The sequence below is a fragment of the Tamandua tetradactyla genome, chromosome 15, assembly GCF_023851605.1.
Source record: "Tamandua tetradactyla isolate mTamTet1 chromosome 15, mTamTet1.pri, whole genome shotgun sequence".
Taxonomy (NCBI): Eukaryota; Metazoa; Chordata; class Mammalia; order Pilosa; family Myrmecophagidae; genus Tamandua; species Tamandua tetradactyla.
The window spans coordinates 74,230,504-74,258,234 of record NC_135341.1 but is presented as its reverse complement, the minus strand read 5'-3'; the positions used below and the strand labels follow the sequence as shown (position 1 = coordinate 74,258,234).

The 27,731-nt window shown below is 36.5% G+C and overlaps 1 protein-coding gene and 1 long non-coding RNA gene across 2 annotated transcripts in view; one reads left to right on the top strand and one right to left on the bottom strand.

Moving 5' to 3' along the window:
- Positions 1 to 308: 308 nt before the first annotated feature.
- Positions 309 to 4,429, bottom strand: LOC143658055 (uncharacterized). Its single transcript, XR_013163104.1, has 2 exons — positions 4,221 to 4,429; positions 309 to 437 (listed from the first exon to the last, which is right to left on the bottom strand). It is a non-coding gene; the product is annotated as an uncharacterized LOC143658055 (long non-coding RNA).
- Positions 4,430 to 4,464: 35 nt separating this feature from the next.
- PIK3R4 (phosphoinositide-3-kinase regulatory subunit 4) overlaps positions 4,465 to 27,731 on the top strand; it is a 147,660-nt gene continuing 124,393 nt past the window's right edge. Inside the window, exons 1-5 of the mRNA XM_077130095.1 lie at positions 4,465 to 4,726; positions 5,707 to 6,480; positions 17,953 to 18,086; positions 20,805 to 21,387; positions 26,742 to 26,876. Of these exons, the coding sequence (XP_076986210.1) occupies positions 5,748 to 6,480; positions 17,953 to 18,086; positions 20,805 to 21,387; positions 26,742 to 26,876 (1,585 nt within the window). The 5' untranslated portion in view covers positions 4,465 to 4,726; positions 5,707 to 5,747. The remainder of the gene's footprint in view (positions 4,727 to 5,706; positions 6,481 to 17,952; positions 18,087 to 20,804; positions 21,388 to 26,741; positions 26,877 to 27,731) is intronic.

Sequence of the window (27,731 nt, the reverse complement as noted above, 5' to 3'; positions counted from 1 at the left end):
TATTGCACTGTAGGTTAAAAAATGTAATTTCCTGCAATTCCTTTTAAATCTAATAACTGGCATTCTTCTATGAGAAAATGTATACTATTAACTGGATGATGTTGTTTACATTAGGGATTCCCTTTACTTTTTTTTTTTTTAGCATGCAAGGAGAACAGAAAGTCCACATGGACATATCACAGTATTGGAAGTGCACTATGGAGAAGTAGCCCAGAAGAGGTAAGGAATGAATAGACATCACGAAGATTAATGTAGTTGTGAAGGTAAAATTAACTGCCATAGCAAATAAATGCCAACATTTTACTGACTTAACACAATGGAGTTTATTTTTTCTTATGTAAGTCTAATGTGGGTATTCCCTGTTTAGCAGGTAGTCTTTCTCCAGATTGTGACTTTGAGAGCCAGGCTCCCACCATCTTGTGGCTCTGGCATCTTGGCTGAAGAGGAAAAAGAGAGCGGAGAAGGACATTCAGTTCTTAACTAACTGCCTTGACTTGAAAGTGACCCATATAATTTCCACTTGAATGACACTGGTGAGAGCTGATCAAATTGCTCCACCTAGATATAAGGGTTTGGGTGGAGCTGAAAATATAGTTCATGACTATAGCTACTTTCTAGCAACACCTGTTTTCTATGGAAGGGGACAATTAACTACCACTGCCACAGTGCAACTAAAAGGCGGTTGGCCAGAGGATGGAACAGTCAGTGTTTATTGGCTCTTTCTTCCTCATGCTCTATCGGCTGCAGGCAACTTTTCTTCTTTTATCTACTCTGAAAAGGACTAGATGATATTCCTTTAAAAAGTCTCCATGGACAGTCATACTTGCTATTTCAAAACAGAAGGAAAAGAAATTAAGAAAAAAAGAAAAGAAGAGAAAAGGAAGTCATAACATGTTCATGGAGGGCACTGAAAAATATTTCATGAGTTATTTCACAAAATGTAATGGTAGAGAAAAATACGTGAGGGGAAAATGCAAGAGTAATCAAAATTAAGAGAGATTTACCACATTTCCACACCATGAATTTATGGAGGGATGTCTAAAGCACTTACATAAGTGGTATTCAGAACTCAAAATAAAATATGATCTTAAAATATTACCTGCTAGTTAACTGAGGGCTTTTTTTTATTTTACATATATTTAGTAAGCTTCCAGCCCCGGGACTCGTGATCTTTGCCATTATGGTCATGACCTGGAGAGGCCACATCTACTGACTCAACAAATATCTGTTAAGTGCATAATACGTGTCAGATATTATTCCAGGTGTTGAAAATATACTGGTAGATATGAATCACACAATCACTGCCCTCCTGGAATTTAGTCTGGTGGGAAAACATATCCAAAAAAAATAGTTACCAAAAAAAAAAACAAAACAACAAAAAACAAGTGATTTCAATGGTAATAAGTGGTATGAAGAAACAGTGCAGGGTCCCTGAGAATATATAATGGTTGGCAGTCAAGGAAGACCTTCCTGTGGTTTTGGCATTTAATCTGGGACCTGAAGGATTAGCAGGTTAGAGTAGAACAAAGAGTTCTAAACACAGGAAACAGTAAATGAGAAGGCCTAGTTGTGGGGACAAATTTGACAGATTAGGAGCAAAGAAAAGGCTGTACAGAATTTGGCCTTGACAGCTCACACAGTTGTGGGAGCCAATTCCTTAAAATTAATCAACCTCTCTTTCTGCAGATATCCTGCTGATCCAGTTTCACTGAAGAACCCTTACACCAAGCTAAGAATTTTAAACTGTGGTCTAAAAGCAAGGAGGGACCTTCTGGAATAATATAAGCACAAGAGTCACATGACTGTAGTCGAATTTTTAAAATGATTAATCCAATAGTAGCTATATTAAAACATTGCACAATTATTAAAACAGTACTGGCAGATGAATTAAATGCCAACTTAATGCAATAGAAATTTAGCAGAAGATCCCAATACATATGACATTTGTATATGATAAATATGTGCCCATGAAAAGACACACACTCAAAAAAAGATATACAAAACCACATTTCAAGTAACTGGGGGAAATATGGATTATTCATTAACAGTTTTAGATAACTGAGTACTCCTCTAGAGAAAACATACAGTCAGGCCTATATTTTAGAATTTTAAATATACAAAATGAAATCATGACATATGAAATTGGCATCAAGATCCTCAGCATTCCCTGATGCCCCCAATTCTTGCCTCTGGGTCTGAGTGGGGTGTTTCTGTGGGCATAAGCTTTCTGCAGCAACTGAAAGTACTTGGAGGCAGGTGCTGCATTCTACTCCATTATTTCAATGTCTTCCATGGAGTCTCGGGCTGCCCCCTCTTCACCTGGCAGCCCCTCCAGCTGCTGGTGATCTCCCTACATGGACATTTCCCCAAAAATGCTCTTGGAGAAACTGATAAAAAACTCAGTGGATAACCTAGTGGATAGGTTCACATTATGGAGATGGAAAGTAATTACTGGATGGGGATTTGGAAGGGAGTGAGTAGGGAGATGTCAAAGATGACTTGATGACTTCCTGATTTGTAGTTTGAGTTATCCAGTGAATGGTAGTGCTACCTACTGAGATGTGGGAGAAGAGAGGACGGAATGTGGCAGGGATGACGAAAAAATTCAGCTTTGGGTTAGAACCTTTTATGCTTCAAAGGACATTATTCTAGTTTGTTAGTTGCTGGAATGCAATATCCCAGAAATGTAACAGCTTTTAAAAAGGGGAATTTAATAAGTTGCTAGACAGTTCTAAGGCTGAGAAAAATATCCCAATTAAAGCACTGACAAGAGATTACCTTCATTCAAGAAAGGGCAATGAATTTCAGGGTTTCTCTCTCAACTGGAAAGGCACATGGCAAACATGGCAATGTTTTCTAGCTTCCTCTCCAGGCCTCTTGCTTCATGAAGCTCCCCCAGGGGCGTTCTCCTTCATCTCCAAAGGTCACTGGCTCATGGACTCTGCAGTTCTCATGTCTCTGTTGCTCTCGCCAGTCTCAAGCTTTCTCCAAAATGCTCCCTCTTTTAAAGGACTCCAGTAAAGTAATCAAGACCCATGTGGAATGGGTGGCATCATATCTCCTTCTATACAAAGATTAATACCCACAATTGGGCGAGTCACATCTCTGTGGAGGTAATCTAGTTTTCAACATATGGTGCTGGAATTAAAAGATTAATTAAAAGGGATTAAAAGAAACAATTGCTCCCACAAGATTGATTAGGATTAAGATATGGCTTTTTTAGGGTATAAAAAAACCCTTTCAAACCAGCACAGATATCATTTAGAAAATGAAAAAAAAAAAAAAGAACACAGAAACTGGGAGAAAATATTTGCAAATCACTTATCTGGTAAAAAAAAAAACCTCAACAATAAAAAAGACAAACAAACCAATCAAAAGTGGACAAAGGATTTGAATAGGTATTTTTCCAAGAAGATATAAGGATGCCCAATAAGCACATGAAAAGATGCACAATATCAAAACTACAATGAGAAATCACTTCACATTCACTTAAAATGACTGTAATAAAAAAGATAATGTATCAGTGAGGATGTAGAAAAATTGGAACTCTCATAACTTGCTCTAGGAATGTAAAATGCGGCAGCCACTTTGGAAAAGATTTTGGCAGGTCCTCAAAATGTTAAACAGCGTTATATGAACCAGTAATTCCACTCGTAGTTATCCACCCAAGATAAACAACAATATATGTCTACACAAAGACTTATACCTGAATGTTCATAATGGTATTATTCATAATAGCCAAAAAAGTGGAAACAACTGAAATGACTGACAACAGATGAATAGATAAACAGAATGTGGGGTATCCACACAATGTAATACTGTTTGGCAAAAAAAAAAAAAAAGAAAAAAGTAAGGACTCAATACATGCTACAACTTGGATAAACATTATGTTAAGTGAAAGAAGCCATTTACAAAAGGCCATATATTGTATACCATATATACTAAATGCTCAGAGTACGCAAATCTATAAAGACACAAGAAAATAGGTTCGTGATAGGCTAGAGCTGGGGGCTGTAGGTGAATGGGGAAAGGCGGAAATGGTTACAAGGTTTCATTTTGGGATAATGAAAATGTTTTAGAACTAGATTATGGGGATAATTGCACAACTCTGAAAATATTCTAAAACTCATTGAGTTATACATTCTAAACTGATGTACATTATGGTATATAAATTATATCTCAATAAAGCTCTAAAACAGTCTAGCTTTGGATATACTAACTTTCTTAAATACGCCTGTGAGTTCTCTTAAAGAATTCTGTTCGATTCTGGTGTACTGAGCAGAGTCGACAGGATATCAGAAGCTCCAGCATTTAGGGGACGAGAGGTAGAAAACGTCAGAGCATCTTACTTTCTTCCTTCAGTCTCCCAGAGCGAGGCCACCGCTCTTACTCGTTTCCTAGCAACCAGCTCCCCGTCTGGGCGCTTCCTTACGCCTCACTTGTTCGTCACTTCCGTTCCGGGACCGGAGGTGAGGTCAGAGCCGGCGCTTTCCCGGGAGTTCGCGTATACTGCAGTGGCAGTAGGTGCTGAGGAAGTGGGAACTTCGTTAGATCTGGTGGCCTTCCCGCTTTCCCAGGTTCCACCTCCGCACCCAGTGGGGAGACCCTCGAGACGGGCTCCAGAGTATCCAGAGAGCAAGCCTGACATTACGCGAGAGGAAGGCGAGGCCCTGGGGACGCGCCGCCCCGCGGGCAGGGTCGGAAGCTGGCCGGGGCGACTCACTGGGTATCTATCTGTGGAGTCCCTTTAGCGTGACTTCGTCTTGGCTGCGGCCCCGACAGCTCCCGAGAGCTTTCCCACTTCGTCCCCACCGATCCTCGGGGGTCCGGGAGATTGGGACTTTTATGTGCCCATCATCCCTCACCCTCCCATCCCATCTCCTGCACTTTTAAGGACCCTTCTAGAGCGACTCTCCTGATTGCTGACGCCGTTTACTTTCTCGCAACCTCCCATGTCCCGAAGTAGCTTGCCATGACCCCAGTGTGAGCTTGTGAGCGCTTTTTGACAGTTTCTAGAGGCCTAGGGTAAATGTTTGTAAGTGCGCATGGCCGTGTGTGTATGTGCGACTTTTATTTCCTGCAAAACCTGAGCTTGGGAACCCTGGTTTGCGTTTGACAACTGTGTATTTCGGTTTAATTTGAGCTCTTCTAGCAGGGGTTTCTCTCCGCCGTTGCCGCATATCAGAGAAGTTTTAGCCTTTGCTGGGTAGGAAGGCACCTTTAATTACCCTGGAAGGGCGCAGGTGATTCCTTTGGATCTTAGCTTGTACTTTGTAGTGACCTATTTGTGTTAGGTGATTCTGAGTCATTTTAAGGTTTTTTTTTAGCGTGTCTGTGTTTTTACCATCTACAGAAAGACTGCAGGTTTTTTTGGACAAGGACTGTGTAATATGGTATTGTTGTAACCCTTATTGGCCCAAACGCAATAATTATTATTATTAATATTTTGTTTAAATATTAGAAACTGCACATTTTAATAGAATGTTGAAGGGACCTATTGAAATATAGTTTAGCTCCTGGGAAGGAAAACACAACACAAATTAACAGGATGTTTTTAGATAAATGTGTCTGAAAATTAGAAGCTGTCTAGAAGGCTAGGGACAATACTCTCAGTTGTAAAGTAATATAGTGCATATTTCTTTTTGGAGGAGACCAAATGGATAATGGTGTTTCATTGCTTCTGTGTTTCTTTTCTTTATTTTGTAGGTGTTGTATCCTAATTTTCTGACCCAGTGGTACTTGCCATTATGGGAAATCAGCTTGCTGGCATTGCTCCTTCTCAGATCCTTTCTGTGGAGAGTTATTTCTCAGACATCCATGACTTTGAATATGACAAGAGCCTGGGGAGTACTCGGTTTTTTAAAGTTGCGCGAGCAAAGCACCGTGAAGGGCTGGTGGTTGTGAAAGTCTTTGCCATTCAGGATCCCACGTTGCCTTTAACCAGCTATAAGCAAGAGCTGGAGGAACTGAAAATCAGGCTACATTCTGCACAGAACTGTCTACCTTTCCAGAAAGCAGCAGAAAAAGCATCTGAGAAAGCAGCCATGCTCTTTAGACAGTATGTGCGAGACAACCTCTATGATCGCATCAGTACGCGTCCATTCTTAAATAACATTGAGAAGCGCTGGATTGCCTTCCAGGTCCTGACAGCAGTGGACCAAGCACACAAGTCTGGAGTCCGGCATGGGGATATCAAAACTGAAAATGTGATGGTCACTAGTTGGAATTGGGTTCTTCTAACTGATTTTGCCAGTTTTAAACCCACTTATCTTCCAGAGGACAACCCAGCAGATTTCAACTATTTTTTCGATACTTCAAGGAGGAGAACTTGCTATATTGCTCCTGAACGTTTTGTTGATGGTGGGATGTTTGCCACTGAGTTAGAATACATGAGAGATCCATCCACTCCACTTGTAGACTTAAATAGCAATCAGAGAACAAGAGGAGAGTTGAAACGAGCAATGGACATCTTTTCTGCAGGTATTTGAGTTTTAAAATTAAAAAAAAAAGTTATATTCTAGTAACATATATACAACTTAAAATTTCCTCTTTTAACCACATTCAAATATGTAATTCAGTGCTGCTAATTACATTCGCAATGTTGTGCTCACCATCACCACCATCCGTTATCAAAACCCTCAATCCAAATAGAAACTCTGTACAATTTCAGCACTAACTCCCACATCCCTGACTCCACCCTGGTCCCTGGTAACCTATATTCTAGTTTCTGACTCTGAGTTTGCTTATTCATATTATTTCCTATCAGTGAGCTTATACAATATTATTGTCAAGCAGAACTGCATTCCTTTTTATGACTGAATAATATTCTATCCTATGTATACACGTGCTGTTCATCCATTTGTTGGTGGACGGACATTTGGGTTGCTTCCATTTTTGGTAATTGTGAATAATGCTGCCATGAACATTGGTGTGAAAATACATGTTTGAGTCCTTGGTTTCCCTTCTTTTAGATATATATCTAGACGTTGGATTGCTGGATCATATGTTAATTCTGTACCTAACTTTCTGAGGAACCGCTGAAGTGTCTTCCACAGTAGCTGCACCATTTTACACTCTTGCCAACAATGTACATGTGTTACATGTGTTCCTATTTCTCCACATCTTCTACACTTGAACTTTTTTTTTTCTTTTAATAGTAGCCATTCTCCGGGAATGGAAGCTGGGTCTCTGGCATGGCAGATAAGAATTCTGCCACTCAGCCACTGTTGTACCACGCCATCGCGTGTTTTTTCAAACTGCACGTTTTATTGAGCTGATTCAAACACCATGCAGTTCATCTAAAGGATACAATCAGTGTCTTTGCCGTATTGTCAACTATTTGTGCTATCATCATCACAGTCAATTTTAGAATATTTTCATTACTCCAAAAAGGAAGATAGTAAATGGACATAAAAAAGAAAACCCCATACACTCCATACCTCTTAGCTCCCTGTTATTGACCCCTAGTATTGGTGTGGTACATTTGTTACTGTTGATGAAAGAATATTAAGATATTACCGTTAACTATAGTCCACAGTTTGCAACAGTTTCCTTTTTCTCTATATACCACTCTACTATTAACTCTTTGTACAAGTATCATATATTTGCCCTAGTTCATGAAAGAATTTATATATATTCCTAGTGTTAATCATAAACATCATCTACCACAAGGTTAACTGTGTCATTCATTCCCATATTTTAACTTTTAGCTTTCATTCTGGTGACATATATGACTTTAAAACATCTCTTTCCGTCATATTCACCTGCAGTTTAGTACTATCACTTATAAACCCAATAGCGAGCTCTTGTCACCTCTATCCATTTCCAAACATTTAAGTTCAAACTTAAAAATTGTGTACATGGGTGGGCCACGGTGGCTCAGCAGGTAAGAATGCTTGCCCGCCATGCCCGAGGACCCCGGTTCGATTCCTGGTGCCTGCCCATGTAAAAAAAAAAAGGGAAAAAATTGTGTACATATAGGCATTGTTCCCCATTCTCTAGCCTTGTTTTTCTCTTGGTAACCTATATTCTGAGTTTTATTAAGTTTATGACTATATTCTAATTATTTCGTATTAGTTAAATCATTAGGTTTCACATGCTTTAGGACTTCTTACTGCTGAGTAATGTATCATCATATGTATATACCCGATTTTGTTTATCCATTCATCAGTTGATGGGTACTTGAGTTGTTTCCATTTTTTGGCAATTTTGAATAATGCTGCGATGAACATTGGTGTGCAAATGTCTGTTCATGTAGTGAGATTGCCAGATCGTAAGGCAACTCTCACTAGCTTTCTGAGGAATCACCAATGACTGTCTTCCCACCAATGGTGACATCCTTTCCAACACTAGTAGTTTCCTCTGTTTAATAGCAGTCATTCTGATGAATGTGAGATTATATCTCATTATGGTTTTGATTTGCATTTCTTTAATAGCTAGTGAAGATAGCGTCATTTTATGTACTTGTTAGCCATTTGTATTTCCTCTTTGGAAAAATGTTCATGCCTTTTGCCCACTTTCTAATTGGATTGTCTTTTTACTGTTGGATTATAGGATTTCTTTATGTATTCTGGATATTAAACCCTTATCACATAATGTGGTTTCCAAATATATTCTCCCACTGAGTAGGCTGCCTTTTCACCTTTTTGTCAGTCTTTTGATGTATTCACTTTTGAGGAGTTCCCATTTATCAAGTTTTTCTTTTGTTGCTAGTGCTTTGGGTGTCAAGTCTAAGAAACTGTTGCCTACTGCAGAATCTTTAAAATGTTACCCCATATTTTCTTCTAAGAGTTTTATGGTCCTGTCTCTTAAATTTAGTCTTTGATCTATTTTGAGTTAACTTTTATATAAGGTGTGAGACAGAGATCAACTTTCATTCTTTTTAATATGGATATCTAGTTCTCCCAGCATCATTTGTTGAAGAGACTGTTCTATCCCAGTTGAGTGGACTTGGTTGCCTTGTTGAAAATCATTTGACCGTAAATACTTGGGTCCATTTCTGCACTGATTCCATTGATCAGTGTCTGTCTTTATTGCTAGTGTCATGCTGTTTTTTTAAAAATATGTTTATTATAAGCAACAAACAGACATACATTCTTGACATGATTACAATAAGTGGCTCACAGTGTCATCACATAGTTGTGAAGTCATCACCATGATCATTTTTTTTGAACATTGACATCTCTTTAGCAAAAGAAAGAAAAAAGAAAAAACTCATACATGGCATACTCTTTACCACTCCCTTTCAATCTACTCAACTTATTTTAACCTTTGTTCCTCCTATCATTTATTTTTTTATCTATATTTTTTACTCATCTGTTCATACTGTAGATAAAAGGAACATCAGACACAAAGTTTTCAGAATCATACAGTCACATTGTGAAAGCTATATCATTATACAGTAATTTTTAAGGAACATGGCTATGGGAACACAGCTCTACAGTTTCAGGCACTTCCCTTTCGCCACTCTAATACACCATAAAATAAAAAGGGGTGATCTATGTAATGCGTAAGAATAACCTCCAGGATAACCTCTTGACTCTGTTTGAAATCCCTCAGCTACTCACACTATTTTGTCTCATATCCCTCATCCCCTTTAAGGTTGAGAAGGTTTTCTCAATCCCTTGATGCTGAGTTCCAGCTCATTCTAGGATTTCTGTCCCACATTGCCAGGGAGATTTGTACTCCTGGGAGTCATGTTCCATGTAGAGAGGGAGGGCAGTAAGTTCGCTTGCTGTGTTGGTTGAGAAAGAGAGGCCACAGTTGAGCAACAAAAGTGGTACTCTGGGGGTGACTCTTATGCCTGATTTTAAGTAGACTTAGGCTATCCTTTGTGGGGATAAGTTTCAAAAGAACAAACTCCAAGATTGAGGGCTTGGCTTGTTGATTTGGTTGTCTCCACTGCTTGTGAGAATATCAGGAATTCTCCAGATAGGAAAGTGGAATTTTCCCCATTTCTTGCCATTCCCCCAAGGGGACTTTGCAAATACTTTTTTATTCACTGTTCAAATCACTCTGGGATTTATCAGGGCATCATGCTAACCTGCCAAACCTACAAAATCTCGTGCCCTATTCAAGGTTCCATGTACTTATGGTGTTCAATTACACTGTCCATGTAAGTTAAATTAGGAAATGCACTAGTCAAAATATAAATTTTGTACCAAATAAACATTTCTTGCTTTAGTCTTACACAGAAGTTGAAGTTTTAAAATATGAATGACCATCTATCTTCAACACCCTTCAATATTGACATTCCTTTTTTGTTCCTCATGCAAAAACATTTTTTAATTTGTGTATTTAGTCTAGGCGTTCCTAGATTATACCATCTCAGTCTTTATCATTTATCTTTCCTTCTGGTTTCAAATGTGCCCCTACCCCTCCTCCTCTATTATTGTCACATTTAGCTTTATTCAGTGTACTTCCATTATTGTACTACAATCAGGTAGTATTGTGCTATCCATTTCTGAATTTTTACAATCAGTCCTTTTGCACAGTCTGTATCCCTTCAGCTCCAATTACCCAATCTCTACCCTATTTCTATCTCCTGATGACCTCTGTTCTTAACGGAAATTCTCCAAGTTCATTCATTAATGTTAGTTCATATCGGTGAGACCATATAGTACTTGTCCTTTTGTTTCTGGTAATCTCACTCACTATAATGTCCTCAAGGTCTGTCCATGTTGTTGCATACCTCAAAATTTATTCTGTCTTACAGCTGTATAATATTCCATTGTAAGTATATAACACAGCTTGTTTAGCTACTTGTCTGTTAATGGACATTTGGTCTGTTTTCATCTCTTGGCAATTGTAAATAATACTACTGTAAACATTGGTGTGCAAATGTCTGTTTTTGTCCTTGCTCTCATGTCCTCTGAGTAGATACCTAGCAATGGTGTTGCTGGGTCATATGGCAATTCTATATTTAGCTTCCTGAAGAATCGCCAAACTGCCTTCCACAACGGTTGTACCATTTTACTTTCTCACCAACAGTGGATAAGTGTGCCTCTTTCTCTACATCCTCTCTAGCACTTGTTGTTTTCTGTTGTATTGATAATGGTCATTCTGGTGGTTCTGAGATGATATCTCATTGTGGTTTTGATTTGCATTTCCCTAATAGCCAGGGAACTTGAGCATCTTTTCATGTGCCTTTTGGCTACTTGTAATTCCTCTTCTGAGAAGTGTCTGTTCATGTCTTTTGCCCATTTTGTAATTGGATTATTTGTCTTTTTGTTGTTGAGTTGAACAATCTCTTTATATATTTTGGATACTAGACCCTTATCTGATATATTGTTTCCAGATATTGTCTCCCATTGTGTAGGCTGTTTTTACTTTCTTGACAAAGTTCTTTGATGCACAACAGTGTTTAATTTTGAGGAGTTCCCATTTATCTATTTCTTTCTTCAGTGCTCTTGCTTTGGGTATAAGATCTAATAATCCTCTTATAAGATTTATGAGATATTTCCCTACATTTTCTTCTAAAAGTTTATGGTCTTAGATCTAATGTTTATGTCTTTGATCCATTTTGAGTTAATTTTTGTATAGGGTGGGAGATATGGATCCTCTTTCATTCTTTTGCATATGGGTGTCCAGTTCTCTAGGCACCATTTATTGAAGAGATTTTTCTGTCCCAGCTGAGTTGGCATGACTGCCTTATCGAAGATCAGTTGTCCATAGATGAGAGGGTCTATATCTGAACACTCTATTTGATTCCATTGGTCATTATATCTGTCTTTATGCCACTATCATGCTGTTTTGACCACTGTGGCTTCGTAATACGCCCTAAAGTCATGTAGTGTGAGACCTCTGTTTTCATTTTTCTTTCTCAGGATATTTTTAGCTATTTGGGGCACCCTGCCCTTCCAGGTAAATTTGGCTATTCATTTTTCTATTTCTGAAAATAGAAAAGTTTTTGGGATTTTAATTGGTATTGCATTGAATCTATAAATCAATTTAGGTAGAACTGACATCTTAACTATATTTAGTCTTCCAATCTGTGAATGTGGTATGCTCTTCCATTTACTTAGCGGTCTTCTGTGATTTCTTTTAGCAATTTCTTGTGGTTTTCTTTGTATAAGTCTTTTGTATCCTTAGTTAGATTTATTCCTAAATATTTTATTCTTTTGGTTGCAATTGTAAATGAAATTTTTTTCTTGATTCCCCCTCTGATTGTTCATTTCTAGTGTATCGAGACACTACAGATTTTTGAGTATTGATCTTGTAACCTGCCACTTTGCTGTACTCATTTATTAGCTCTAGTAGTTTTACTACTAGAATTTTTCAGGGTTTTCGACATATGGTATCAAATCATCTGCAACCAGTGAGAGGTTTGCTTCGTCCTTTCCAATTTTGATGCCTTGTATTTCTTTTTCTTGTCTAATTGCTCTGGCTAGAACTTTCAACACAGTGTTGAATAACAATGGTGATAGTGACATCCTTGCCTTGTTCCTGATCTTAGGGGGAAATTTTCAGTTTTTCCCCGTTGATGGTAATATTACATTAGCTGTGGGTTTTTCATATATTCCCTTTATCATGTTGAGGAAGTTCCCATCTGTTCCTATCCTTTGAAGTGTTTTCAGCAGGAAAGAATGTTGAATTTTGTCAAATGCCTTTTTTTGCATCAATCGAGATGATCATGTGGTTTTTCTGCTTTGATTTGTTGATGTGGTGTATTGCATTAATAGATTTTCTTGTGTTGAACCATCCTTGCATACCTGGAATGAATCCTACTTGGCCATGGTGTATAGTTCTTTTAATGTTCTGCTGGATTCGATTTGTTAGAATTTTGTTGAGGATTTTTGCATCTATATTCATTAGAGAGATTGGTCTGTAGTTTTCTTTTTTTGTAATATCTTTGTCTGGCTTTGGTATGAGGGTGATGTTGGCTTTGTAGAATGAGTTAGGTAACTTTCCCTCCTCTTCAATTTTTTTTTTTTTTTTTAATACGTGGGCAGGTACTGGGAATCGAACCGGGGTCCTCTGGCATGACAGGCAAGTGTTCTTGCCTGCTGACCCACCGTGGCCCGCCCTCTCCTCTTCAATTTTTTTGAAGAGTTTGAGCAGGATTGGTACTAATTCTTTCTTGAATGTTTAGTAGAACTCACATGAGAAGCCATCAGGTCCTGGACTTTTCTCTTTAGGGAGCTCCTTAATGACTGGTTCAGTTTCTTTACTCATGATTGGTTTGTTGAGATTGTCTATTTCTTCTTGAGTCAGTGTTGGTTGTTCGTGCCTTTCTAGGAAGTTGTCCATTTCATCTACATTGTCTAGTTTATTAGCATAAAGTTGTTCATAGTATCCTCTCATTATCTCTTTTATTCTTGCGGGGTCAGTAGTTTTGTCTCCTCTTCCATTTCTGATTTTATTTGTTCATATCCTCTCTCTTCTTCTTTTTGTCAACCTTGTTAAGGGTCCATCAATCTTATTGATTTTCTCAGAGAACCAGATTCTGGTTTTGTTGATTTTCTTGATGGTTTTCATGTTCACAATTTCATTTGTTTTTGCTCTAATCTTAGTTATTTCTTACCTTTTGCTTGCTTTGGGCTTAGTTTGCTGTTCTTTTTCCAGTTCTTCCAAGGAACAGTTAGTTCCTTGATGTTTACTCTTTCTTCTTTTTTGATATAAGCATTTAGAGCAATAAATTTCCCTCTTAACATTGCCTTTGCTGCATCCCATAAATTTTGATATGTTGTGTTTTCATTTTCATTTGTCTTGAGATATTTACTGATTTCTCTTGTAATTTCTTCCTTGACCCACTGGTTGTTTAATAGTGTGTTGCTGAGCCTCCATATATTTGTGTATTTTCTGTCCCTCTGTCTATTATTGATTTCCAACTTCATTCCTTTATGATCTGAAATCTTTTTAAATTTATTGAGACTTGTTTTGTGACCCAGCATATGGTCTATTCTTGAGGATGACCCATGAGCACTTGAGGAAAAGGTGTCTCCTGCTGTTGTGGGGTGTAATATTCTATAAATGTTTATTGAGTCTAGTTTGTTTATTGTATTATTCAAATTCTTTGTTTTTTTATTGATCCTCTGTCTGGGTTTCTGTCCGTTGGTGAGAGTGGGGAATTGACGTCTCCATCTATTATGGTAGGTGTGTCTAATTTCTCTTTTCAGTGTTTTCAGTTTTTGCCTCATATATTTTGGAGCACTCTGGCTCGATGCATAAATGTTTATGATTGTTATGTCTTCTTGTTGAATTATTCCTTTTATTAATACATAGTCTCCTTCTTTGTCTCTTTTATTTAATTGTTTTACATTTGAAGTCTAATTTGTTGGATATTGGTATAGCTACTCCTGATTTTTTCTGTTTGCTGTTTGCATGAGATACCTTTTACCAAGCTTTCACTTTCAACCTGTGTTTATCCTTGGGTCTAAAATGCGTCTCCTGTAGACAACATATAGATGGGTCCTGTTTTTTTAAGCCATTCTGCCAGTCTATGTCTTTCAATTGGGGAGTTTAATCCACTAACATTTAGTGTTATTACTGTAAGGATAGTACTTTCTTCTCCCATTTTGCCTTTTGGATTTTATGTTACATCTAATTTTTCTTCTTTTTACTTTTACAGATAGTCTCCATTTCTACACTCTTCTCCACACCTCTCTCTCCTGTCTTTTCCTATATGTCTCTAGTGCTCACTTTAGTATATCTTGCATGGCCAGCATCTTGGTCACAAATTCTCTCAGTGATTTTTTTGTCTGAACATGTTTTAATTTCCCCCTTATTTTTGAAGGACAATTTTGCTAGATATTGAATTCTTGGATGTCAGTTTTTCTCTTTTGGTGTCTTAAATATATCATACCACTTTCTTCTCACCTCCATGCTTTCTGCTCAGAAATCTATGCATAGTCTGTTGGGCTTCCCTTGTATGTAATGGATTGCTTTTCTCTTGTTGCTTTCAAAATTCTCTCTTTCTCTTTGACATCTGACATTCTGATTAGTAAGTGTCTTGGAGTACGTCTGTTTGGATCTATTCTGTTCATGTTATGCTGTACTTCTTGGATCTATAATTTTAGGTCTTTCATAAGAGTTGGGAAATTTTCAGTGATAATTTCCTCCATTAGTTTTCCTCTTCTTTTTCCCTTCTCCTCGCCTTCTGGGACACCCACATGTATATTCACACACTTCTTGTTGTCATTTAGTTCCCTGAGTCCTTGCTCATATTTTTCCATTCTTTTCCCTATATTTTCTTTTGCTTGTCAGATTTCAGATGTCCCATCCTCCAGTTCACTAATTCTATCTTCTGCCTCTTGAAATCTAACATTGTAGGTTTCCATTGTTTTTTTCAACTCTCCTGCTGTGTCTTTCATTCCCATAAGTTCTGTGATAAGAAATCTTTCAATTTCTTATTTTTGTTCATCCCTTGTCTTCTTTATATCCTCCCTCAGTTCACTGATTTGATTTTGGATGAGGTTTTCCATGTCTGTTTGAACATTCTGAATTAATTGTTTCAACTCCTGTATCTCATTTGAATTGTTGATTTGTTCCTTTGACTAGGTCATATCTTCAGTTTTTCTAATATGATTTACTATTTTTTGCTGGCGTCTAGGCATTAAATTTCCTTAATTAGTTTATTCTTGAAATTGTTTTCATTTTTTTTATCTAGAATTTTCTTGCTGGATTGCTTCCTTGTCTATGTTCTTTGACATTCAGTTCAGTTTATTCTAGACCTCTAGCTTAGGTTTTCTTTAGCAAATCAGATTTTTTCAGTTCTTGAAAACGAAGGCTTTTTATTTTTTTTTAATCAACATAAAGCATGAGGTCAGCACAGAGCAATCCTTATCTGCCCTGTATTTTGGCCAGAATACATCGGGTGGCAGTATTCTTTCTTTGGTCCAAATATAACAACAATATTTAATCATTTTCTTTTTGTCCTTTCCATTGGTCAGATCATTATCAGTCCAATGTTTTAACATTCTCCCTATTGGACTATCCGGGGTAGTGATCCCATAGGACTCTATAGGTACCATACCCCTTCCCTTTCACACTGGCCAACGAACTGCCTCTATTATCCATTCTGAGTCTTGTCTGGGTTTCTTTTTCTCAGCACCATTTCGCTTCATCCATTTCTACTCCTTTCCCTCATGGGAGAAGGGAACCACGGATTTAAGTTCTGCACTCACTTTGTGCAATAAGTCGCACATCTCATATGCACACACTCAACCTCAGACTCATCAGAATTTCCCAACCACCAAGGCAATACTGAATAGTCCTTTTCCACATTGGTCTGTATGCGTCGTTGCCTGGTCACTATGAGGCAGATTTTTCCTTTCCCTTTCTAGTTCACATTTGGCAGATCCAAGCTTCTGGTCTTGAGTCCTAGCTGTTGGAAGTGTCGTTGCCTGGTCACTATGAGGCAGATTTTTCCTTCTACCTTTTCTGGTTCACATTTGGCAGATCTAAGCTTCTGGTCTTGAGTCCTGGCTGTTGGAAGTGGGCCCCCAATGGCAGAATCTGAGGCTGCTCAATCAATAGGGTGTGCCTTCTTCTCAATTACCCCCAGGGATCCCCTTCCAAAGACTCGGATCCTGAACAAGCCCCCAAAGTTGTCAGAAAGAAAACCATACTTGAAAGATAATAAATACTCACCCGATTGTGGAGAAGAAAAGAATTTGTTAATGATCTTGCAAGAATGGGCATGCACCCAAAATGTGGTGGCTGGCACACCAACCAACAGGAGGCAGCAACATTTATTCCCTAAATCTAACAAACACATCCCTCCCGTTTCCCTAGTGGCTGAGTACTCCAGAGGTTACAGCCTATCTGAGAGGTCTAACTCATATTTTTTTCCCATCCAAGGAAATGGCGCCAGTCCTCAAGCTTATGTAGAGGTCCCCACCCCCCATCCCTTTCCCTGACTGCAGAACTGGTCTGGGCTGATTTTGCAGCCTTTTGTTTAGTAAGTTTCATTTTTCCCACTCTGCAGCATTTTCTGTGAAAACTAGACTTACTTTTAGTCTTAAAATTGCATGTCTATATAATGATCCAGTGAAACTTGTCGTTTTGGGACTGTAATACTTTTTAACTTCCCGATTTGAAGATTATGTAAGTGCAAAATGATTAGGTTTTTTCTCCTTCCCTCTATTCTTTCAGCCACACTTTTGGCACTTCACGTTTCTTAGTTGTGTTTGTTGGTTTATTTTCTGTCTCATCCTGGAATGAAAGCTTCTTGATGCCACCTTTTTTTTTTTAACTTTTGTTATTGTATAATATAACATATATACAAAGCAAACAAAGGAAAAAGCAATAGTTTTCAAAGCACTCTTCAACAAGTAATTACAGGGCAGATCCCAGAGTTTGTCATGGGATCATCTCAGATTTTTCCTTGTAGCTGCTCCAAAACATTGGAGGCTAGAAAGAATAAATGCTTTTTTATCATCACAATTGACTTTTTTTTTTCTTTTCAATAAATTTCAAAGTGCAGCACAACAATTAGTTGTAGAACAGATTTCAGAGTTTGGTGAAGTCAGGATTTTTTAATCTGTTTTATGTACTACTAGCCAATAAATTTTGGTTTGATGGATAATAAACAAATTATCAGGTAAGACTTCTCAGTAGTTCCTTATAAATTTCTGTCTGTAAGTCTCATACTTTACCAAAAACCTCTATTTTTCCTGTTTCATGCACACACATATATACATACATATTTGTAAGTATATATTTACATATATACAGACATTTATTTTAAATCACAGAGTTAGAAAGTAATTTTAATTTTTTTAAGAGGGAGAAAAATTTAGTGACTCTTTTTTGACTTTATATTTTTCGAAATTGATAATTAGGCAATAGGTATTTTCCCTGTCTGGCTTGATTGTGGTTGTATGTTGCATTAATATTTTAAATTCATCTGACTTTGGTATTTGCATTTTGCATTTTATGAATTCTCTGAATTCTTGATGTTAATGTTATTTTGCATTTCATTTCTAATGAATTATATCTTATGTTTTTCAGGTTGTGTGATAGCTGAGCTTTTCACAGAAGGTGTACCACTATTTGACCTCTCTCAGCTTTTGGCTTATAGAAATGGACATTTTTTTCCTGAGCAAGTGTTAAACAAAATTGAAGATCGCAGTATCAGAGAATTGGTAACTGTGCTGCAGATTACACATATTTGCCATAAAGTTTTTAGTATAATATGTCTCTACTTTTACATGAGTCAGCTCTCTGGAGTGTTATAAATTTTGAAAAAAGCAGTAAAGCCCCATAGACTAATATAAACTCTATTTGCCTTTACTTTATTGGGTGAAATGTATCCTTTTTTCCCCCCTCTTCAGGCATAAAGCTCATTTGACTTAATTTTAATTATATAAAAATATATAGGTGTATATATAAAATACAGAGTATATCTTCCCAAAGTATATCTTTCTGAAGTTTCACTTTAGGTTCTAATTTTTACTTTTTAGGTAAATTTATTGAAGGAGTTTCCTGGGGGTTGGAGAAATTGTCTAGGATAGAGCCTGCTAATAAGAAATGAAGAAGACGCACATCTAAAATGAAGGAGATAGGAAACGTCAACTTTAATATAAGACAGTAGTATAGTGCCATTTCATATATATAAATGGCTAATCTTTGTATACCTCTTCAACCCAGAGGGCGGTTCTGGAAGGGGAGCTATAGAATCACAAAACAGTGTAGCAGAGGAATTCTGTGAGAGATCAGCTTAAGCCATATATCCACATTAATGTTTGATGGTGTATGTTTTTATGTCACTATAGTGATTGATGCTTTTGGTGGTCTCTCTGAGTCATGGGTAGAGCTGTGGAATGTTTAGTATATTCTTTAGTAAGGTAAGGAAATATATATTTTTAATTTCTCTTAATAATGGTCAATATTAAAAAACAAGATGCTTCAGAGGAAGCCAGTTTAGTTCATGTTCAGCGAACAGTATACTGGATCGGGAGTTGGCGTACTTGAGTATTCTGTCTTCGGGTATGAAACTGATTTGCCGTGTAAGTTTGGCCAAGTTACTTTGTGACCTTTGGGCCTATATTTTCTCAACTGTGAAAGGAGTGAATTTGACTAATCTTTAAGGTTGAATCAAATGTAAAGGTAATTCAGTTAGTTCACCTTTTCTGTTAATTCAGTTGACTTCTTAGCATTTGAGTTCAATGCTATGCTCTTATTTAGAATATAAACATAAAGCACAAATAACTAGACATATTATATAGTATTTGAGCTTTGAAGGTCCAGGAAAGATTAAGTTACGTTCTGTATATTGAAAAAGATTATGTATCATATTAAATATATCATTTTCAGTGTTTGCAGGATTTAACATCTCTTCTACACGATTTGAAAAGTTTAAACCACCAGGTTCCCTTTTGACTACACCCTAGAACTGTGCTTACGCTGTGTATTCTTTTGGACTTGTAGCACTCTAGAACTGTGCTTACACTGTGTATTCTTTCGGACTTGTGGCACCAATACTCTAGACCAGAACTCTTTTGTTTTTTAGTTTGCAGATATGTACATTTTATTTTATTTTTTTGATTTTTATTTTATTTATTAAACATACAAGCATATGAACACAAACATTCTTACCATATGATCATTCCATTCTACATATATAATCAGTAACTCGCAATATCACCGCATAGTTGTATATTCATCATCACGATCATTTCTTAGAACATTTGTGTCAATTCAGAAAAAGAAAAGAGAAAAAAAACTCATTCATACCATACCCCTTACCCCTTCCTTTCATTGATCACTAGCATTTCAATCTACTAAATTTATTTGAACATGTTCCCCCTGTTATTTATTTATTTTTAATCCATATGTTTTACTCATCTGTCTATAAGGTAGATAAAAGCAGCATCAGACACAAGGTTTTCACAATCACACAGTCACATTACAAAAGCTGTATCATTATACAATCATCTTCAAGAAACAAGGCTACTGGAACACAGCTCTGCATTTTCAGGCAGTTCCCTCCAGCCTCTCCATTACACCTTAACTAAAAAGGTGGTATCTATTTAAAGCGTAAGAGTAACCTCCAGGAATACCTCTCGACTCTGTTTGAAATCTCTCAGCCATTGACACTTTATTTTGTCTCATTTTGCTCTTCCTGCTTTTGGTCGAGAAGGTTTTCTCAATTCCTTGATGCTGAGTCCCAGCTCATTCTAGGATTTCTATCTCATGTTGCCAGGAAGTAGACCAGAACTCTTAGCCTAGAACGTGTAGATGAACTTCAGGGGTTCTGTGGTACTTCCCAGAAATGTATATTATTTTGTATGCAGAAATTATGCATAAAAATTTTTCTCTGGAAAAGATCATTGCTTTCATCGCACTCTCAGTGGTGTCTACTACTTAAAAGTTTAATAATACTGGGAGGCAAGGGTAGTTCAGTGATAGAATTCATGCCTGCCATGCAGGAGATCCAGGTTCAATTCCCAGTCCATGTACTTCCCAAAAAGCTAACAAACAAGTAAAACAAACTGAAAGCAAACAAAACATTCAACAAATGATGCTGCAATAATGGGATACTCACATGGAAAAATGAAATGTGATCCCACAATAGAGCATACAAAAAAAATTTTTCTAAGAATACTCTAGTTGGGGGTAGGGGTGGGGTGGGAATGTATTATTCCCTGGTCTTAATAAAGGGGGAATAGTGAACAGTGTGTGTGATGTCTCATATTACTCAGTAGTCTGGTTCTGAAATTAGTATGTCAGGTAAAGATTGAGAATAGTCAGAATTACCTTGAAAATCATTTAAGTCAAGTATAAGATGCCTTTGTAGCTTTTATCTGGTTTAGTTTGATATTCTCAAATCTCTTTTTCACTCCTTTCTCCTCTTGATATAGGTAACTCAGATGATTCATCGTGAACCAGATAAACGTTTGGAGGCAGAAGATTACTTAAAGCAGCAGCGTGGCAATGCCTTTCCTGAAATATTTTACACTTTTCTTCAGCCCTACATGGCCCAGTTTGCCAAGGAAACGTTTCTCTCAGCAGATGAACGTATTCTGGTTATACGAAAGGATTTGGGCAATATAATTCACAATCTCTGTGGACGTGATTTACCAGACAAAGCAGAGAGAGAGCCTAAGGAAAATGGGCTGGTTATCTTGGTGTCTGTTATAACATCCTGCTTACAGACTCTTAAGTACTGTGATTCCAAACTTGCAGCTTTGGAACTTATTCTCCATTTGGCCCCTAGATTAAGTGTAGAAATCCTTTTGGATCGTATTACTCCATATCTTTTGCATTTCAGCAATGACACTGTTCCCAGAGTGAGGGCTGAAGCCTTGAGAACGTTGACCAAAGTTCTTGCTCTCGTAAAAGAGGTTCCTCGCAATGATGTCAATATCTATCCGGAATATATTCTGCCAGGCATAGCCCACTTAGCCCAAGATGATGCTACTATTGTTAGACTAGCCTATGCAGGTAAGAGTTTTATTGTCCAAATAATAGGCACTCAGATATTTTTAAAGTTAGTGTTTATAATATGTCATTTCTCTGATTTCGTTGGGATTTCTTAAGTGTGAACTTAGGCCCATTAACTATTTTTGTACATTTAAGTAATATTGATAGCTAATTTGTTCCTGGGACCCACCTTTTGTGTGTTCTATCATTTTTAAGTGGTCAGAGTTATCAGGTGAAAAAGTATATATATAGAATGTAGTGATTTTACTGGGAGTTTTAGATTTAACTTGCAATAAGACTAACGCTTATAAGTATGTGCTTTTGATCTTCTTGAATCTTCTTGGATCTTCTTCTTTTAGGCCTTTATAAAAAGTTTCTCTGAACAAAAATGTTTGCTTCATAATCAGTTTTAGGATTCAACAGTCTATTGTTGTTGAAAAAGGTTAAACTTGCTTGGTAATTTGGTGATGAAAGTATCTATCGTACTAACTTGGTGAATTTTAAGGTCCTTCTTCCAGTTACTGTAGTGCTTAAGATGTACAGCTTCTTTGTGATGAGGTGGGTGTGTTATATAAAACATCTACCTATTTTACTTGTAATTCTCAGTCATAAAATCAGGTGATGCAGATTCTTGTTTGCAGTTCCCCAAATTAATTATGAACTTGCTTATTTCTGCATGGAAGATGTCATTAAAATATTTATATAATTCCTAATTTATTTCTGTAATATAATCTGAGAACAATGAGGGATTGTTTTCAAGTCTTTCTGAATAGTGCATGGTGATGATACTGTTAACTGTTTGAAAGATAATTGCTAACATACTTCATTTTGTAATTTGCCTGTTATTGTTTGTAATGGAGTATATGAAAAATGATCTTTGGACTCTGGCCTTATTTGTAGACATCTACAAAGTGGGGGGTGTTGTTGAGTTGTTTTCCTTCTTATATATATTTTTATTTTTATTTATTCATATTTATTTATTTATGGTTTCTGGTTTGTATAGCTGAGCAGATGTAAACTTCAGGTCTAGTATTATCATTTAGTATTCATCATTTATACCAAAGCATATCTACAGTTCCCTTGGTAAAATATAAATAATCAAATCAGATAAAATAAATTAAAAGAAAAGAAAAACATATAGATTTTTTTTTTTTTAAAAAGTACAAAAATATATAAGAGAAAGAAAAAAAAACAAAAAAAAACTATAGATCAGATGCAGCTTCATTCAGCGTTCCAACATAATTACATTACAATTAGGCAGTATTGTAATGCCTTTTTTTTTAGACATCATACCATTCTACATATGCAATCAGTAATTCTTAACATCATCACATAGATGCATGATCATCGTTTCTTAGTACATTTGCATCGGTTTAGAAGAACTAGCAGTATAACAGAAAAAAATATAGAATGTTAATATAGAGAAAAAAAAATAAAAGTAATAATAATAAGAACAAAACAAAACAAAACAAGAACCTATAGCTCGGATGCAGCTTCGTTCAGTATTTTAACATGATTACTTTACAATTAGGTATTATTGTGCTGTCCATTTTTGAGTTTTTGTATCTAGTCCTATTGCACAGTCTGTATTCCATCAGCTACAATTACCCATTATCTTATCCTGTTTCTAACTCCTGCTGAACTCTGTTACCAATGACATATTCCAAGTTTATTCACGAGTGTCGATTCACATCATTGGGACCATACAGTATTTGTCTTTTAGTTTTTGGCTAGACTCACTCAGCATAATGTTCTCTAGGTCCATCCATGTTATTACATGCTTCATAAGTTTATCCTGCCTTAAAGCTGCATAATATTCCATCGTATGTATATACCACAGTTTGTTTAGCCACTCGTCTGTTGATGGACATTTTGGCTGTTTCCATCTCTTTGCAATTGTAAATAACGCTGCTATAAACATTGGTGTGCAAATGTCTGTTTGAATTTTTGCCCTTAATTCCTTTGAGTAGATTCCCAGCAATGGTATTGCTGGGTCGTATGGCAATTCTATATTCAGCTTTTTGAGGAACCGCCAAACTGCTTTCCACAGTGGTTGCACCATTTGACATTCCCACCAACAGTGGATAAGTGTGCCTCTTTCACCGCATCCTCTCCAGCACTTGTCATTTTCTGTTTTGTTGATAATGGCCATTCTGGTGGGTGTGAGATGATATCTCATTGTGGTTTTGATTTGCATTTCTCTAATGGCCAGGGACATTGAGCATCTCTTCATGTGTCTTTTGGCCATTTGTATTTCCTCCTCTGAGAGGTGTCTATTCAAGTCTTTTTCCCATTTTGTAATTGGGTTGGCTATCTTTTTGTTGTTGAGTTGAACAATCTCATTATAAATTCTGGATACTAGACCTTTATCTGATATGTCGTTTCCAAATATTGATTCCCATTGTGTAGGCTGTCTTTCTACTTTCTTGATGAAGTTCTTTGATGCACAAAAGTGTTTAATTTTGAGGAGTTCCCATTTATTTATTTCCTTCTTCAGTGCTCTTGCTTTAGGTTTAAGGTCCATAAAACCGCCTCCAGTTGTAAGATCCATAAGATATCTCCCTACATTTTCCTCTAACTGTTTTATGGTCTTAGACCTAATGTTTAGATCTTTGATCCATTTTGAGTTAACTTTTGTGTAGGGTGTGAGATATGGGTCTTCTTTCATTCTTTTGCATATGGATATCCAGTTCTCTAGGCACCATTTATTGAAGAGACTGTTCTGTCCCAGGTGAGTTGGCTTGACTGCCTTATCAAAGATCAAATGTCCATAGATGAGAGGGTCTATATCTGAGCACTCTATTCGATTCCATTGGTCAATATATCTATCTTTATGCCAATACCATGCTGTTTTGACCACTGTGGCTTCATAATATGCCTTAAAGTCAGGCAGTGCAAGACCTCCAGCTTCATTTTTTTTCCTCAAGATGTTTTTAGCAATTCGGGGCACCCTGCCCTTCCAGATAAATTTGCTTATTGGTTTTTCTATTTCTGAAAAATAAGTTGTTGGGATTTTGATTGGTATTGCATTGAATCTGTAAATCAATTTAGGTAGGATTGACATCTTAACTATATTTAGTCTTCCAATCCATGAACACGGTATGCCCTTCCATCTGTTTAGGTCTTCTGTGATTTCTTTTAGCAGTTTTTTGTAGTTTTCTTTATATAGGTTTTTTGTCTCTTTAGTTAAATTTATTCCTAGGTATTTTATTCTTTTAGTTGCAATTGTAAATGGGATTCGTTTCTTGATTTCCCCCTCCACTTGTTCATTGCTAGTGTATAGAAATGCTACAGATTTTTGAATGTTGATCTTGTAACCTGCTACTTTGCTGTACTCATTTATTAGCTCTAGTAGTTTTGTTGTGGATTTTTCCGGGTTTTCGAACATATAGATTTTTAATAGAAGCTCTGTTGTTACTTACTAGAGTTGCATGTCCCTGCTTTTGGCCCACTGTATCTCAATCTAGTCTCAATTTTGTTAAGTAGGTAAAGTTTTGATGTATAGTGTCATATTAATATATTGACATTCAATTACTAGTAGCCATAGTGAAGTACTAGCTACTATTTATTGAAAAACCTGCTGTATCAGGGCATCTCCTACTCAAGAGTTATTGCAAAGGTTAGTTGTTATATATATATATATATATATATATATATCAACTAATTCTTACATTCATCTTGAGCAGTAGATGTTATATTACCCTCATTTTACAGGTGGGGAAATTGAGGCTGGTAGAGATAAATAACATGACCCAAATGTATCTAGTTTGATTCTTTCTCAAATCTTACAGCTACTGGTCTAGACTTGGTTTTGAAGTAGCTGTACTTTTCTTTGGTCTTCTGGGTCTTCATGGTAGGTAGAGTACACAATAACAGTACTTCACAGTGTCTCTCCATAAGCACTGAGAACATGATAAAAAGCTGAAGTCTGTTAGAACTTGTATGGGTAAATACTGTTAAACCGTTAGAACTTGTATGGTTAATTATTGTTAAACCATGCATACCAGTAACTATAAAAGCTGAAAATTAACATAATTGTTTTTCCTTTCTTCTTTTTTTTTAATCTCAGATATGGTAGTGTAGATTTTTATCTTATGTAAAGTAAACTTTCAGTTGTTCTGTGGTTTATGAACTTGAGGAAATAAGCATAGATCTATGCAGATTTTAGAGATGCCCAGGAAAGTAAGAGTCCTCCTTTTGAAGATATGTTCAGTAAAGTGTGTTGGGGGGAAGGTATTCATCTAAATATTTGATGTATGATTGGGAGATGGGCCAGAATTCCACCATTTTTCAGGTAGGCAGGCATTCTAGGGTCGTTTGCTTATTTAAAGGTAAGTTCTTGTTCACTGAGAACAGTGTTGAGCTTGGCAGGGATAGGAAGTGGGAACCCAGGATGAATAAAGTCATTGTGTTTGATAGAATCAAAGATCTGAACATTGTAATATGTATTTCGATTACAGAAATTTTAAAATGTAAGGAAAAAGAGAGTCTTAGAGTTAATAAAATTAGGTAATTGAATTTTGTGTTCTATTATAAAAGAAAAGAGCACAGTCTTTAGTTATGATCATATGTTGAGAAGCATAGAGGTGGAAAGAAGTGGGGAGACACAAAAATGGAAGGAAGAAGAAAGTATAACAATGACTAGATATAATACATAGTAAATATGACAGCGGAAATGGAAGTAGACATTTTTGTAGTGGTGAGGAGTGTCAGTTATCTTAATAGTAGATTATCAGAAAAAGAAAAGAAAATAGAGACAGCTGCAGCAGTGTGACAAACAGTTTAACACACTTTTGGTCTGCTAAGAACATCACAGTTTTACTTGTAAGGCATTCTAATCATGGTTTATTCAGTTTGATACTGGCTTTTTGAGCTAGTTTTGACATCTTTTTTATGTATGAACAAACAGACTCACATTAATAAAGCAGCCAGCTAGTAAGTGGCAGGTTGAGTTATCAACACAGGTCTCTCTGTTTCCAGAGCCTAGCTTATCTGTTACTTTAATGTGAATTGTTTCTCAGTTTAATAAAATAAATCACAATTGTCAAGCTACTATTTAAAGGGTAGGTCTCTGCAAAAGGATTAAGCTTTTTTTTTTTTTTTTAACCACAGTAGATTTGGGAGCTATATTTTGGATCATTTATATATTTTTCTTTTTAAAGCTTATATTTCATTATTAAAAGTGGCAGTTTGAACATAGTTGGAGATTATAAGATTAGTTACTAAAAGTCTGATTAGGTTCAGTACTAAATTGAGAAGTCCTACTTAATTCTCTTTAGTTTTATGATAACTATCTATGTAAAGACTTAGGAAAGTTATAAGCATTACAAAAATTTAAGATTATAATTAGAATAAATTTTCTCTTTATTTTACAGAAAATATAGCACTGCTGGCAGAAACAGCTCTGAGATTCTTGGAATTGGTACAGTTAAAAAATCTCAATATGGAAAATGACCCAAATAGCGAAGAAATAGATGAAGCTACACATCCCAATGGAAATTATGACACAGGTATTGTAATTTTCTCCTCAGATTTCCTGTTGCTTAGAATGAATTGTTAACACTAATTTGCAAAAAAATATCATTTGTAATTTCCATGTAAGATGAAGTAAAACCAGATATATGGATGGGAGGGGTCCCTGGTTCCTGATTGTTGACAAGCTGATCATTTTCTGACTAAAAAATATACCAGAATGGAGTCTATCCTCATATAACATCTAGCCAGAAAATAAATGTAAGGGGGAGGTTGGAGAGTGTTAGGATATAAGATTGGAGAAGAAGGCAGGAACCAGATCATGTAAAGCCTTTATAGGACTTGCCTGTGGATTTGAAACACTAGTGTATTTTCTAGCTTTCTAAAATTGAATAACCCTATCTTTAAAAATGTTTTCTGAAAGTATTGTGTGGTGCCTTCAGATTATATCCTGAACCAATCCAGTATTTTGTAGTCCTTGATTAAGTCATCATGTTGGGGCAATATGATCTCCTTCCTGGTCTTTCTCCATAATTCTGTCCTTCAGTTTTGTAAATGGAGCTTTTAAGTTAGTGAGATAGTAACCATGCTTGTGGCATATACTTACTAGATTATTTTTCAGTTTCTCTTCTGTTCTAGTTTGCTAGCTTCCGGAATGCAATATACCAGAAACAGATGGCTTTTAAAGAGGGGAATTTAATAAGTTGCTAGTTTACAATTCTAAGGCCAAGAAAATGTCCCAGTTACAACAAGTCTATAGAAATGTCCAATCAAAGGCATCCAGGGAAATTGGTTCAGGAATGCCAATGAAGTTCAGGGTTTCTCTCTCAAGTGAGAAAGCACATGGCAAACACAGTCAGAGTTTCTCTCTCTGGAAAGGCACATGGTGAACA